The sequence below is a fragment of the Pinus tabuliformis genome, chromosome 3_2, assembly GCF_031772625.1.
Source record: "Pinus tabuliformis cultivar Carrire ecotype Pingquan chromosome 3_2, CPIR1, whole genome shotgun sequence".
Lineage (NCBI taxonomy): Eukaryota > Viridiplantae > Streptophyta > Pinopsida > Pinales > Pinaceae > Pinus > Pinus tabuliformis.
This window is the reverse complement of record NC_142302.1, coordinates 592,497,084-592,514,748: the sequence shown is the minus strand read 5'-3', so window position 1 is coordinate 592,514,748 and position 17,665 is coordinate 592,497,084. Positions and strand designations below refer to the sequence as shown.

At 31.8% G+C, this 17,665-nt stretch overlaps 1 protein-coding gene across 1 annotated transcript; it reads left to right on the top strand.

Annotated features, from left to right (window-relative positions):
* Positions 1-220: 220 nt before the first annotated feature.
* On the top strand, positions 221-1,044 carry LOC149181952 (uncharacterized). Its single transcript, XM_089414394.1, has 2 exons — positions 221-883; positions 967-1,044. Exons 1-2 carry the CDS (start codon positions 221-223, stop codon positions 1,042-1,044), a joined length of 741 nt encoding a protein of 246 aa, XP_089270520.1.
* The last annotated feature ends 16,621 nt before the right edge of the window (positions 1,045-17,665 follow it).

Sequence of the window (17,665 nt, the reverse complement as noted above, 5' to 3'; positions counted from 1 at the left end):
CACGCCACATGTTGTATTAAATACGAAAATATGCGGTCGTAAACAAAATCTAAAATGATGGTTGATGGCGATTCGCATCATTCACAAACTACATTGATGGTAAAATATCCTGGGTGGTATGCCACCGCCTTCTTTAAATCGACAACAATTATTTCGTATTGTTGACGTTATAGTTCGACTCTGTTATCAGCTTTTCCTTTGCAGTTGTGAAGTGATCAAGATGGCAAGCGGAACTGCTAGTTGCATGAGTTTAAGGCTTCTGGTGAACAAGCAAAGTCGGAAGATATTGTATGCGGAGGCAGGAAAGGATTTTGTCGATCTTCTCTTCAGCTTTCTCACGCTACCAACGGGTTCCGTTCTGAAATTGCTTTCAGCGTTGAAAAAAGCAAAGAGAATCGGCTGCCTCACTAATCTTTACAACAGTGTAGACAAGCTGCAGACTATGTTTATGATTTCCGAGAAATCCGACTTGCTGGAGCCTAAGGTTATACCTAACCTTTCCAACAAAATCCTTCGAATACAGTCGGCAGACTCGGTACCCACACCCACAGTCTATTATGTTTGCAGGTACCTGCAAAATGGCGGTACCCACCATATGACCAGTCAGATAGGCGGCAGGTGTTCCTGCGGCAACAATACGAGCTATCAGGTGCAATTGCCGAACCCTTCCATGGGAGATAGAACTGATGCTGTAGGAGTAAGTGGAAGTGGAAGTGGAAGCGGCGGGGGAGGATATGTGAAGGAGACGGTTACCTTCATAATCACCGATGACTTACAGATATCTCCCGCATCAACCATTACCAGCCTTAACTTGCTCAATAAGCTGAATGTCAAAGATTTATCAGATTTGGCGGAGCGAAACGCGAGTGTGGGTCCCGATGAGGTAAGGAGATACTATACCTGTTATAGTTTGCGTTCATAACTATGCTGTTAACCGGAAGACCATAATAAATTTATATTTATCAGGCACTGCAGCTGCTATGGGCTTCGCTGGTTTCCACGACGCCTTTGAACGACGTTTTCCATGCTGCCGTCTCTACTTGAAGGTCAACGTCTCTACGAAAGGACGTGTTGTTTGGTGCTCGTCAAGAGAATGCTGATGTCAAGTTATATTTCTTTTGTGTTGCAGTGCGGACGCTGTATTTTGGAATTTTGAATATGCATTTCAAGATGGTCATTAATCGAAAGAAGTTTTGGTGCAAGTATTCGGCAGTGTAATCCATAGGTCGCATACAGAACAAAGTGCACAGTTTGCTTTTAATGGAGGTTTAGCAGAAGTAGTATTAAGTTCACTTTAAATTCAAGGACATGTTATCCGGGCATCTATGTAGTAATATCACATCGGATCTTATATAGTTTCTATATCAATGCTAATCTGCGGTCTAAAAATTACGCTTTTAAAGTAAAATATGGCAGGATGGTAATTTAGTTTTATTACTGAAATTTTAAAATGGTTAAATATTTTATTTGCATCTTATTTTGACTATGGTTCCCTTCTAACCAAACATGCGACAATTTTCTGGACATTCAAATTCTTTTACCGCAAATGACAATTTTAAAATGAAGCCAAACAAGAAAAGGTTGACCGGTTCTTAATTTTAATTTTTTCGTTTGTGATGGATATGCCTTACTAATGGGGGCGTATGTTCAAAATATTATTATTTATATATAATATTATTATATATACGATTGGCATAAAACTAAAACATCAATAGTATTTATAAGAAGAATTTCGGCGTAAATCACATATAGAAAGACCTTTGTCCACGGTTTCGAACCAACTTGTCCTGAGGATGAACCACACTAATTGATTCGAAACGCGTGGACAAAAGTCTTTCTATATGTGATTTACGCTGAAATTCTTCTTATAACTATGATGAGTCACAGAAGCCTCAATTCTACAATCAATAGTATTATTTATATATAATTTTGTTAATAATTTAATATATGTGAATTCATTAAGATTTTTTTAAAAAAAATTGCAATTGTATTTCAAATTATTTTCAGTTAGTTACTTTCATAGACAAAAACTTTCGTTCAACAAGTCTTGACAAATATCCGTTTATAGGCCAAACATTCTACAGCTTAGTTCAACGAGTCATGAACCTTCCCGGATCTAAGTGATGCAGGAGCATTCTAGATGACAAAAGTCTTAGATTTCAGGGGTCTTTTCATTTATCTTAATTAACTTTAACCTAAATGTATGTAAATAAAAGATATGTGAGAATATTGTTAATAAAATACAGATTTGATTTTAGAAATGAAGATCATGGATATATGAGGAAAGTTTGTTGGAGAAAATCATGTGGATATTCTTCCAATAGTTGAGCCATACCCAGAATTAAGGATTTGTTAGAGAAATTAAGAGGATTTTGTGGATCATAAAGAAATTGTTGGAGTTAGTTTAGAATATATAACATCAAAAGACAAAAAAACTCTTAAGCTAAAAGGCTGAAAGCTCATTACTTTTACTTGGAAAATCTTGGGTTGATATTAAATATTTAGGTAAAATTTGTTGGAAAATTATATGGTTGGATAAAAAGAAAATTTAGTTAATATTTAATATTTAATATTATTATTATTAAAATTTAGTTGTTTTTTAATAAATGTATTGTTAAGACATCGAGTTATTGATTCAAATTTTATATACATGTTAAAGCTAAGTAATTTAATTATTATTTAAAAAAATAATTATAAATTAATTTTATAACAATTTTAATTACTTAATATGATTTTATTTTAAACTATTTAATAATGTTTAATTATTATTCTTTTAATTCCAAACTAATGCAGCAACTAGCTTAGCACCTAATTACTAGTTTTCTATAAATTATATCGCAATTAAGAAATACACCCTGGATCTCTTAATTTTCAGAGTTCATATTACTGGAATAACAATTAAGCTACCCTTAAAACTTTTAATAAATTTTAATATTATTTATAAAATATAATATTTAATTTATATTCAATGTAGAGACAATTATATCTTCGATTACAATATTATAAAAACAAATTGAAAATCAATTATGAATTGACTTGTCTTAAACTCAACTTAAAATATAAAAAAAACGTACTGTTCATATAAAATAAATAAAACAGCATTGGACTAAAGTTATGAATGCTCTGCATAGACATATTGCTCCTATAATATCCTCAGTTTCACTTGCAGATAGAGAAGGGCTATCGCTCGACCTATGTAGTACCTAACAACTAAAAATATTTGGGCGTGTTATCTTTTACGAGGATGTAATCCCACATCATCATTTTTCTAATACTGTATTTTTGGGCATGTCGTCCTAAGTCGTCATTTTAACACGTATGCGTAAAACTATTATAAGGATGTCATTCTAATTTATCATTTTTTCCAATACTATGATATTTTTTAATTTTCAAGTTTGATATTATTAAAATTTGATTTTAATAATATGGTTTTTTAGCACGTATGCGTAAAACTATTACAAGGATGTCATTCTAATTTATCATTTTTTCCAATACTCTGATATGTTTTAATTTTCAAGTTTGATATTATTAAAATTTGATTTTAATAATATGGTTTTATTGTTGTTTTAAATTTTATTTTATTAAAATCGGATTTGCACGCAAGTAAAATGATTGTAGTTTAGAATTTTTGTTATTTCATAGTTGATAGGTTATATTCGATTTGATTATAGGATTAATTTTGATGTGATTATTAATAAATTTATTTTTGGAAATTCATCAGCTTGAGATTTTGGTATTTTATAATATTTTTCTGTAATATAATATGTTTAAAGATATATTTAAAGATGTGATATTTTTATTATAAAACATATTGGAATAATTTGAGTGTTCATGTGTTGCTGTTGTATTTTTCTTTTTTTATCAAACTTTATGGTGGATTGAAAGCTTCTGTGAGAACAATACCATAAAAGCCCCAAGACTACTCATGATCAAGGCAAAACCTGATGTCCACGAGGAGCTGGTGTGGGATGAGCTTGGATGGGGAGTTTTTCTTTGCCATCCGAATATGTATAATAATAATCATACTGAGATATAAATGCATCTAATTCTAAATAGAGTGCAATATTTTATATTCATTATGAGTTGGATGGAAAAAAATGTATTTAAATATTTTGTAATAGTAAAAAGTAATAAAATTAATATATATATTTTATTGATTCATAATTTATTCTAATTTTTATTCATAATTAGAAGTGTTTTGTGAAAAGTATTTTTTTTTTTTATATTTTATAATTTAGTTATATTGTTGTAATTTTCAAAATATATGTTAAACTACTAATTTTCTTCATTTATTAAGACAAAAGAAGTGCTTTGATTTGCTAATGTTTCTCTCACTTCTCTTATATATAAAAAAAATATGTTCTAGAATTTCTATTAATTTTTAAGTTCCTAATGATTGATAGACCATATTAGTATTAGAGGACTTTGATTATCATGATCATTATTAAAAGAAAAACTCATGTTCATATATTTTCTTTTAATTAGTCAATTTAATTAAAATAAAAGAAATGACATAATTTTAAGATACATTTATTAAGACAAAAAAGAGTACTCTGATTTGTTAATGTTTCTCTCACTTCCCTTGAATCATAAAAAAATTATGTTCTAGAATTTCTATTAATTTCTTAATTTCTTAATGTTTGATAGACCATATTAGTATTAGAGGACTTTGATTGTCATCATCATCATTAAAGGAAAAAGTCATGTTCATATATTTTCTTTTAATTAATCAATTTAATTAAAACAGAAAAAATGACATAATTTTTTTTAAGATACATTTCAACCTCAACCTTTGATATGTGGCTGCTACTTGAACTATTTTACAATATTTTGTAGAGCTTAAATCTCTGTAATCCATCTAATAATTATTGATAATTAAATTAAAATTTTAAAACTATATAATAAATAAGCACTTTATTTTCATAATGAAGATAATTTTATTCTTATTTTTAATTTAATTTATGTTAAAATCAATTAGGATGTTATCAATATTAAAGTGGATTCATTTTTTTTAATATATTTTTCTTATTATTATTATTGAGATTAAAAAAAAATAACCATGTAAATTTTTAGTCTAATTCAAAAATATAAATTAAAATTTATTTTAGTTTGACATATATTTTTAAAGTTTTGGAAAATAAATAAATATTGTGAATGCTTTTTGATACAATTAAAATTACTTTATTATACTGATAAGTACTCTATGGTTTAGTATGACAGCAATATTGTAGAACAATATTTAATGTAATGTTATGCTAACTTTATTAAATTATTTTAAATAAAATTAAAATTGAAAAAACAAAATAAGAAAGTAATATTGTGAAACTTTATATAAAATAATACTTAAATTAAAGTGATTCAATTATTTAAAATAAAGTTATAATTGAAAAATAAATTATTTAACATAAAATTAAAATTAAAACTAATAATTAATACTAATTACATAGAGGCTTGACGGATGTATGGGTCACATCCTTGTATTAACACATTGGACTTGGATTCCTAACATTATTTCATCATATTGGACTTAAGATTCCTAACATTGTTGATGATCGATACTTGATTTCAAGTTGAATACCTTCGCATACGTGGTTTACATGCTCTGTTAAACCTGAATTTGCCCCTGTTTGAGTTGAATCGAACCATGGTTAACATGCTCAGTTATATAAGGGACCTCCTTCCATAGTGGAGGTGTGTGGCGACTTGAGGAATTTATAGCAGTGCTGAAGTAAACATTTAATATTGCTTTTGTAATGCTCTATGTTGTATGTTATGCAAATTGAGATTCTCAAGAATAGTAATAATAGATCATTGTTCCGTGGTAGAAGGATACTAGTATTGGCAGGTTTGGTAACATTGACTAACATGGTTGATGATGGTTTACCTTGATTATAAATCCAAGGGATATTAAATACTAGGATTAATATTATAAACCCTATGAATAATATTATACCATGGGAATATGAACTCTTGTAATAATAAACCCTAGGGATTGATATTATAAACCCAAGGGTTGACAATGGTTTACCATTGTTAACAACGATTTACCGTTGTTCATGATGGATTGACGATGGTTTATTTTCTTATTTAGACATTCTTTGTCACAATGTGATATTGGACAATGGTTGACCAAGGTTAACCATGATTATAAACCAATTGGATTTATATTAATCGCAAGGATTAATATTATAAACCCTATGAATAATATTATTTCCTAGGTATATGAACTCTTAGATTAATAAACCCAAGGGATTGATATTATAAACCAAAGGGAATAATAAACCAAAGAATTTAATACTAAAACCCCAAGGCGTTATAAACGCAAGGGAATAATATTAAATCGAGGGGAATAATATTATAAACCCAAGATATATAAACTTTATGATAAATATTATAAACCCTACAATAATCATGGTTGACCATGGATTACCATGGTTGATTTTCATATTGAGACAAACTTTGGAAAAATGTGAAGTTCGACCATGGTTGACCATGGTGGATTTTAATATTGGGACAATATTTGTACAATGTGACATTGAACCATGGTTGACCATGATTGACCATGTTGTATGATGATTGACAATGTTTTATCATTGTTGATGATGGTTTATAATTGTTGACAATGGTTTACCCAAAGGATTTATATTAAACCCAAGGATTAATATTATAAACCCTATGAATAATATTATACCCTTGGAATATGAACCTTTAGATTCATAGATCCAAGGCATAGATATTATAAATCCGAGGGGTTAATAATAAAACCCCAATGGATTATAAACCCAAGGGAATAATATTAGACCGAAAGCATTAATATTATAAACTCAAGGTATATAAAACCTGAGACAAATATTATAAACCTTGAAATAAACACAATTGACTATGGTTTACAATGGTTGAATTTCATATTGAGACAATGTTTGTCAAAATGCAATGTTGGATGATGGTTGACCATGATTTATTTTCATGTCGAGACAATATTTGTGACAATTTGATGTTTGACTAAGGTTGATTTTCATAATAAAAAAATATTTTTCACAATGTGATGTTGGACCTTGGTTAACCATGGTTGAGCATGGTTTACCATTATTGGTTTACATATTGAGACTATCTTTGGCGCAATGTAACATTTGACCATGGTTGACCATATTGAGATAATCTTTTCACAATGAGACATTGAACCACAGTAGACCATGATTGACCATTGTTGATTATGATTGATAATGATTTACCACCATTAACAATAGTTTACCATTGTCGATGATGGTTGACAATGGTTGATTTTCATATTGAGACAATCTTTGTCACAATGTGAAGTTGGACGATGGTTGACCTTAATTATAAATCCGACGGATTTATATTATATCAAATGATTAATATTATAAACCCTATGAATAATATTATACCCTAGATATATGAACCTTTAGATTAATAAACCTAAGGGAATAATAAACTAAATGGGTTCATATTAAAACCCAAAAAGATTATAAACCCAAGTGAATAATATTAAACCCAAGGGATTAATATTATAAACCAAAGGTATATAAACCCTAAGATAAATATCATAAACCTTATAATAAACATGGTTGACCATGGTTGATTTTCATATTGAGACAAACTTTGTCACAATGTGACATTTGATGATGGTTAACCATGGTTGATTTTCATATTGAGACAAACTTCGTCACAATGCGACATTGGATGATGGTCGACCATGATTAACCATAGTTGATGATAATTGATAAAGGTTTACCATTTTTGACAATAGGTTATCATTATTGACCATGGTTAACAATGGGTGACCATGTTTGATTTTCATATTGAGACAATCTTTGTGAAAATGTGACATTGAACTATAGTTAATCATTATTATAAACCCAAGGGATTTATATGCAACCCAAGAATTCATATTATAAACCCTATGAATAATATTATACCCTAGGGATATGGACCCATAAATTAATAAACCCAAGGGATTGATATTATTCACTATACCCTAGGAATATGGACCCATAAATTAATAAACCCAAGGGATTGATATTATTGACCCAACGATTTAATACTAAATATTAAATATTATTAAATGACGATGGTTGATATTCATTGACCATGATTGAGCATGATTAACCATGGTTAACTATGGTTGACGATAGTTGAGAAAGTTTTACCATTTTTTACAATGAGTTACCATTGCTGACTATGGTTGGCAATTCTTAACAATGGTTGACCATCATTTATTTTCATATTGAGACAATCATTGTCACATTGTGATGTTTGACTATGGTTGACCATGATTATAAACCCAATGATTCATATTATAAACCCTGTGAATAATATTATACCTTAGGAATATCAACCCTTAGATTAATAAACCCAATAGATTGATACGAAAACCCCAAGGGATTATAAACCCAAGGGAATAATATTAAACCTAATGGATTAACATTATAAACCCAAAGTATATTTTCCCTAAGATAAATGGTATAAACCCTAAAATAAACAAGGTTGAATATGGTTTACCATGGTTTATTTTCATATTGAGACAATCTTTATCACATTGCGACAATCTCAATCACATTGCGACATTGGATGATGGTTTACTATGGTCGACCATGGTTGATTCTTATAATGAGACAATATTTGTCCCAATGTGACATTCGACCATGGTTGACAATTGTTGATTTCCATATTGATACAATCTTTGTCAGAATGTGACATTGAACCATTGTTGACCATGGTTAACCATGATTGTAAACCCAAGGGATTTATATTAAACATAAGGTTTAATATTATAAACCCTATGAATAATTTTACACCGTGGGAATATGAACTCTTATTAATAAACCCAAGGGTTTGACATTATAAACTCAAAGGGTTAATACAAAAATCCTAAGGGATTATAAACCCAAGAGAATAATATTAAACCCAAGGGTATAATATTAAACCATAGGGATATCAACCCATAAATTAATAAAACATGCTCGACCATGGTTGAATCCTTAGATTATTAAACCCAATGGATTGATATTATAAACCCAAGGGAATAATAAACCCAATGGATTAATATTAAATCCCCAAGGGAATAATATTAAACCCAAATAATTAATATTAAAACCCCCAGGTATACAAACCCTAGGACAAATATTACAAATAGTAAAATAGAGATGGTTGACCATGGTTGACCATGTTTGATTTTCATATTAAGGCAATCCTTGTCACAATTTGATGTTGACCATGGTTAACCATGATTTGTTTTCATATCGAAAGAATCTTTGTTTTAATGCGACATTGGACCCTAATCAACTATGGTTGATTTTCATGCTCAAACAATATTTGTCACAATGAGACAATCTTTGTCACATGCTAAAGGGATTAATACTAAAAACTCAAGGGATTATAAACCTAAGGGAATAGTATTAAACCCTAGGAATATGAACCCTTAAATTAATAAACCCAAATGATTGATATTATATTCCCAAGGGAATAATATTAAACCCAAGGGATAAACATTAGAAACTCAACGTATATAAACCCTAAGATAAATATTATAAACCATAAAATAAACATGCTTGACCATGGTTGATTTTCATATTGAAACAGTCTTTGTCACAATTTGACGTTGGACCATGGTTGACCATGATTGATTTTCATATGAAGACAATTTTTGTCACAATGCGACATTATACCATGGTTGACCATGATTGGTTCTTATATTGAAACAATCTTTGTCACAATGCGACGTCAGACCATCCTTCACCATGATTGACCATAGTTGACTGTGATGGGTTTTATAAAATATGGTTGACAATGATTGATCATATTTTAGCATTATTGACTAGGGTTTCCCATGATCGATATTTTAAACCCAAAGGAATAATAAACCCAAGGGATTAATACTAAAACGCCAAGGGATTATAAATCAAAGGGAATAATATAAACCCAACGTGTATAAACCCTAAGATAAGTATTATAAACCTTTAAATAAACATGGTTGACCATGGTTGATTTTCATATTATCCCTTGGGTTTAATAATTATCTCTTTGGTTTAATACTAATAATTATCATTTGGGTTTAATATTATATTTTGGGGCATAAAAACATCAGTATAGAAATATACAAATTATATGACCTTCAGTTAAATGTGTGCAAACCCTATAGATAGAGCACTCTTCTATAGGTTCTTATACATTAAAATTTGAAAAATGAACAATATGCATACTGCCATTACTGTATAATTATATTAATTGTACATATATAAATGCTCAGATTACAAAATAAAACCTTTCCCCGATGGCCACAACTATTGTCAAATAGAATATTAATTAAAATTAAAATTAATTAATAATATTACTAATATTAAATATTAAAAACGTATTAATTTATTAAGTATATATTAAATAAGTTGTATTATATTGATGCCCACAAGGTCTTGGATAGACGGTGATCGGGTACTCTATTAAGGCACCCCTTGATGTCAAGTCAGTAGTTCAATTTCCCGCCCCAATTGGGATGATATATTCAATATGTTGAAGACATTGACACTAAAAAGTATGTGGCTTCATTGATAACAATAAAATGTTATCATTGTCATTATTTTCATCCATGTACTAGAACCTATGAGGATCTCTTGTTGTTAGTGAAGCTTTCATTTTAAACAATGAAGAATCTTACCATGATAATTGTAAACGTTTTGATGATATTACAATGAAACGAAAATCATTATCAACCATAATCAATTACAATCATGAACAATAATTAATTATAATAAATTAAATTAGATAATTATAATTATTATAGTTAATTATATATAAATAATTATCCTTTATAATAAACTAAATGTTAATAATAATAAACTATCTTCAAATTATTTAATCATAATAAAAAATCTTTTACCATAATTTATTAATCCTCCTCATATATATACATATATGTCAATATTCGACTCACTGAACCAAATTAATAAATATAATTAATATATAATAAAATCATTTTTAAATTACAATCACAATAACTAATTAGTTATCATAATTTTTAAATCTTTATTCTTACTCAAAGAAGAACCTTTTATAAATAGTGTTTTGATTATAGGGCATCGATTATTCACGTATCATTAAAATTCCTTAAATAGTGTTTTTATTATATATGAATTTATAATAAATTAAATGGGCATAAATAAATAAACTTTGATTTATTCATTAAATTTCCACAATATTTAAAACTCAATAAAAATAAAAATATTCATCTAAATACCATTATATCTCAATACTGTACCATCCTACAATGTGCAAAATATATTGATTTCTACCTTAATTGATTACTTTTTTGAAAATCCTCTCAGGCATAAAACCATACGAAGACATCATTGTGAGCATAAATCTAAGCGTAAGCTTCATTTTTAATTCAAATGATAACGATATTCCATTTAAAAATAAACCATTCCTCATTGCCCAAGTAAGATTTCTCTCTAACTACTAACCCATGGCGTTCAACAGTTTATAAAATTTAATTTCATGTTGTTATAGGGTTCAAATTAAATACAACTAAATTTCTAACCAGCAATGGCATATCAATAGAAATGACTTCAGAAAAACTTGAACGTTAAATATGTTGTAATTTAAAAACATTAAAAAATCACCATGCAACCGATAGAATGTTATTGTTCAATTGATATATATCTTAGATTTTCGCATCATCCAACCAATGGCTTTTATACTTCCCTTGATGGATCAAACAATGACGTTGTTTGCTACATTCCTCATCTTTATTTTGTCCGGAGAGAGCTAACAATGTTCCACTGTTACAGTGACCGCATGGACATGGTTCTAGTTTCCAAATGCTTGGTAGGTCTCTCTCTTGTAACCACACAACCGAGAGACAACTGAGAAGAATATAAAATTAAAAAAGCTAAGAATAGCCATAAAACAATAATAGTAGTAAATACAAGATGCATTCAGATTGTTTAACACCCGCCCGGTGTGGCTCTTTCTTCCACTAATCTTAGTTGTAATTTTCATTAAAAGAGTTGTAAGAAAACTCTCAAATTATAATGGGAGTTGTTTTTAGTGCGATTTTTTGGACTTTCCGGTGCTCGAATCCGGTCGGAAAAATTGAGGTGAAATCTTGATTTGTGTTATTTAAATTAGTTTTTTGACTATATATATGGATTCAGCACCCTCGAAAACCCCTAGGGCATTTCGATTGCACAAGATTACCCATCAAGTTTGTGATTTCAATAAATTCCTGCTGGATTTTAGGGAAATTTGACTCGGAAAGCCCACCATAAAAGCTTCCAAAACGTCCGACTCCACCATAATGTATTAACATTTAATGCAGTTGCTATGATCTGGATGCTCTCGGGGTCTGATCATAAATGAATTCTAACTTTTCTGACTCATGAAAGGCTTCTGTTATGCCTCCCAACAAAAATTTAGGAACAAAAATGAAAACAATGAGGGGGGACACTGCATTTCTTTCACCTTCAAAACCTTGTGCGTAAATCATCTGAGTGGTTGTTAAATGCATATAACGAATTAGTAAACCAACATTTTAATATAGAGGACGTCGAATAAAGGTTTAAATATATATTCACAAACCTTAGCATCTTGCTCAAGGAATCCTTAATTATTGGCCATGATTATTATGTTTGAAAATGATAGCTGTGGGAAACAAGTTATGAAAAAGGAATAGAGATTGTGGAAATACAAAAATTCAGACCCCTTGCACTGTTAGACCCCAAACCATCCCAAAATGAATGAAATTCTTTGATATCAAGGCTCAAAAACCTATTTTTCACTTCCTGCGCAGTTCCCTTGTCAAACTTTGTGCATACACAGAGTATTCCATTAGAAACTCTGTTGGCATTATGAATTATATGTTGTCCTTGATGGAAACCTACCTGATGAGTTGTCTTTGGAATGACAACGTACTTGATGAGTTATCTTTGATGACAAACCTACTTGACGAGTTGTCCTTTGATGGAACTTACTTGATGAAGATGTAAACATGATGTGTCTACAGATGTGACAGAGTGTTTTGATAAAGGCATACCAGTTTAGAGGGAAAGGAATGAAAAAGTTGAAATTTCAAGAAGTATACACAGGTTTTATTAAGAAAATCTACGTACACACACGAGTATGAAGAATCAAAGGCATGTATAGTTTCCACACCATGGTATTCTAAATACCAAGGGTACTTACCATGGTATTTCCCTATGGTATTGAGCCCAGTAACAGATGTTTTGATCACGTCTAAGAAAGCTACCAACGAGAGTATGGTTTTGACGTGTGGTATTGGATAAGGACTACGCTATATAAGGAGATGAATATCAAAGTGGTAGAGTGTGTTCAAGTGATCAATATCTCATGAATAGTTAAATCTGAAGAAAATGTGCATGTAATGGGCTATTGATGTTTGTTTTTATCTATAACTAAGTATGCATCCGAGAATTTGATGATGGATAAGATTCAATAGATCTGAAATGAAAATCTTGATTATGAGGTGATTTGATCTATGTTGATAATCTCTTGACGTATTATTTTTCTATGTATGACGAGATCTGAGTATGTCTAAAGTTTTATGTTGTAGAAAAGGTTTGAATCAGAAATTGCAGATATGTACACAGGTTTTATAGCTTGAAAGGCACGTACACACGAGAGTGTTATTTTTGTAAGTCACATACACGTGGGTTTGTTTACTGAAAAGCATGTATACACACATATAGGCTTTATGGAAACACGTAAATAAAGTAGGGTTTTGATGAGAAGGATGTATGATTAGTTTATTCAGTGTTATTGTATTTCTCCTGTCTGTCAATGAAATTTTCTTGATGATCTGGGCTTAAACAATGATGTTTTGATTAAGGATTGATTTATTGAAGAATGTTGAAGCTACTTGTTGTTTGTGAATAAAGATTAGTGAAGGTTCTATGGCTGTGTCAGAATGATGCAGTAGATCAAAGTATGATTCAGTGTTTAGTTTAGAGTGACAGTGGCTCAGATTTCAGAAGTCAAGTTTTTTAGATTTGTACACAAGTATGCTTCATGGAAAGCGCGTACACACGTGGGTTTGCTACTATAAAGTAGTGTATATATTGTGGTATATGATTGATCAGGGTCTACAATAATAGAATCTGGTTTATGTGCTATGCAGTAGCTTGATTAGTATTCTAGTTATAGTGATTTCACTGTTTTGGTTTCTTAATTTTGGGTTTCAGTTGATTGGTTGAGTTTTTCTTGATTTGGTTGATTCAGTTGGGTCGGAGATTGACGATTAAGTGCATAGATCAGTTTCAATTTTGATATTTGGTTTGGTTCTTAAATATTGGAAGTGGGTCCAGTCTAAAAAGTTGATAAAGTGTGGCCTACAAGTTGTGATGTGTGGTAACAGGTGGATCGAGTATGAAAATTTATGAAACATGGTCCCCCGAGGTATAGAGGGTTGAAACCTTAAATGAGGGAGTTGAAGCTTCTTTCTAGTGGTAGCTGGTAAACAAAATCAGGGGTTTAGAGCTCGCTTCCAATAGGAGATCGAAAACGAGCGAAGGTTGTAGCCCTCTATAGGTGGGTGTCTGTGTACTGGTATGAGTTTACTTGAATACATGATTCAGGGGGTTGGAGTTGCCTTCCAATTGTAGTTGGAGAACAAGCGAAGGTTGTAGCCTTCTGTATATGGGTTCCTGCATACTGGTATGAGTCTGTGAGAGTACAAGATTATAAAATCTTTTCTTCATATTAAAAAGAAGACAAAGACGAAATCATTAGGTGGTTATTCTCCAGATTGGGTTTTTACCTTAAATCATGGTGTTCATGTGTGTTTCTTATGTGTGATGGTTTATTTTTATCCTAGTGCATTAATTGAAAATTATGTTTTATTGGATATATGCTAGTTGTATGAATAAAAGTCGCATACACACGCGGGTCCCATTCAATAATGTCACGTACATAAAACAAATATGAAATTAAAAAGTTTAATGATTTGAAAAAACTAATTCACCACTCCCCTCTCAGTATTTTTCCCTACAAATTGCACATAAGTGCACTCTGTCTTACATTGTGGCCTACACACCTGACATAATCAATGTAAAAATAAAAGGTAAAATATATAAGCGTTCTTAGTTGAATATTTCCCAAATAAAAATATTCGAATGGATGCCCATTCAACCCTGATCCATCCCATCATGGAGATACCTCCCTCCCTTTGTAGAACCCCTATCCCACCATTTGTGGATCTCATCCCTTGGGAAATGGATCCCAAACTTCCCCCTCTTGGCGTATAAAGCTAACACAACCCTAAGGATTGAAGAGGATTGTTGGAAGTAGGCTCATGCTGTACAAATAAGGCTAGGAAGCTATTCATCCAAGGAGAGGATTGGAGAATGTGAGAACAGTCTTGTGACATCAAGGCTTTAAGGTTATAACTCTGTTTGCCATTTTATTAATATAAATGCAACTATTGTTTCCAAATTATGTCTTTGTTAATATCATTTGTGGGATCCCTTAATCACCCATAGAGGTTGTGATTGATTATTCACTTGATTTATGATATATGATTGAGTTAATTAGTTCATTGATATTTTATGCTATATATTGGATGCTTTGATCTTGTGTGTGTTTCTATTTATGCAGATCTCCTTTAGGGTATCATGGAGAAGTTGTAGGAACCACATGAACGAGCGCTAAATAATCGAAGAGAATTGTTAGGGTCCAACCCTAACCCCCTTATTTATGTAATAAGGTCGAGTCATAGTTATAGTTAGTTAAAGAGTCAATAAAGCCCATATTAATAATTGTAAGTGGTTGACCCACATTTAAAGAAGGGACCACAGTTAGTTGCAAATGGGTGTGGTATTAGATAGATGGTATTAATAAGAACCATGGTATTGACCCACGCTATTGCATGTATGAATCCTATATAAAGGATAGAGACTCCCCTTGAGGAGCATCATGTCTTATTTTGTAATTGAGCCTAGCTCTATTGGAGGTTGCCCCATCGAAGAGGCAAGTGAACATTGCTTTCCTTTCTGAATAATAAAATACATGATGTTATTTTTTATTGTTCTGTGTTCTGGGTATATTTCTTCGCATATTTGGTATTTTGGTATCTTCTCACAGGTCAAGAGCATAACAAGTGGTATCAGATCACTTTCCAGGGCCGGTGGGATCTCTATTTTTAGCAGATTTTTTTTTTGGCTAGAGACGTGTTCCGACGTCTTTAAACCACGGGATCTGTCATTAAGCGCATAAACCTCCAGATTTGGGAAGGCATGCATGCAGGAAATACAATAGTTGGTCACGTTTGTTGGAATCCCTTGTAACCCCTGTGGGTACCCCTTCGAGTAGTAGCGCATTAGATAGAACCGTGCATGGACTGTCTTCCAAGTACTCTCTAGGTATATCGGAAACTCCCTAGACTTTCTAGAAACCTCGCAATAGATAAACTGTCGGCCATCCTGCTGCTACACTACACTGAGAACAACACACGGGGAGATTACTCGCACGTACGATAGGGTAGTCGGGTTGTACGGCTAAGGGTATGGTTGATTCTCCTTGATTAGTGCCCTGAAAGATTGGGTCGAGTACTATTGTCGGACCCTTATGTATATTGCGATCTGTAGCACCTGACACTCCTTGAGACCATAGTTCCCTTGTCTCTCCCTAGATCATGCATCATCTTTTCCAGATTAGATTTAGTAGATTGGGTTTTGTTGCAGCCGTAACAATCAGTTCCACCATTCAAATCTATCAGATCCACCAATCAGATCTATCAAATCCACCATTTAGATCCAGCAGTTTGAGTTTTGTAGCAGTCACAATAGTCAGATCCACCATTCAAGTCTAGTAGCAGGGGTTTGATCACCGCCACATTACTACTCATACTTTGCAGTTGAGGGTTTCACCGACAGATTTGACTATTTGTGTGGCTATACTTGGGCATGATTCTCGCAGGACATTGGGAAGAATTAACTTTTATGGGAATCAACTACTGCAATATTCCTAAGTGAGAAGTAAAACTCCTTTTGGAGTAAAAAAAAAAAAGAGTCTGAGACCTAAATTTCGGTTGGTCCCAATTTTTTTTTCACAATAACGATAAGTGCACTAGATCTGTGCATGGTACAAACCAGAGCTCAAGCCATGGCCAATGAGAATATAGACACCCTTGAACAAAAGTTGGAGGAATTAACGAAGCAGATCCAGACCTTAAGTGTCACAATCACAAAGGGTAAGTCGGGGGAACAAAAGAGGCATATGATTTTAATGAAAACCTTGAGGGCGAGTCTAGCCATTCTCTTCACTTCTATGGAAACCACCAACAGTCCCAACCTCAAGCACCCAAGCCGGACATGTATAAATTTGATGGCTTTCATCTGACCATATGGCTAGCACAAAACGGAGCAATATTTCACATTGAATCACATCAGAGATGATACGACTAAGCTAATTGTGGGAAGCTTGTACTTGGACCAAGAAAGATTGCAATGGTGGCAGTGGCATAAACGCTGCTATGCAATGCCAATGACTTGGCAGATATTCTCAAAAGCCCTTTCTGATCACTTTGACCATGAATCTAACTTTTTGGGTCGTGTTACTAAGCTCCGACAGATAGGCACAGTGCAAGAATATATTGAAGCCTTTGAAGCATTAGCCTTCCGCTCAAGAGGTCTAGCAA

Bases quoted from the DNA above. Each gene is read 5' to 3' on its own strand.
- LOC149181952 (XM_089414394.1), top strand. From the start codon at position 221: ATGGCAAGCGGAACTGCTAGTTGCATGAGTTTAAGGCTTCTGGTGAAC. The intron at 884-966 runs GTAAGGAGATAC...TATATTTATCAG, and splicing joins CGAGTGTGGGTCCCGATGAG to GCACTGCAGCTGCTATGGGC.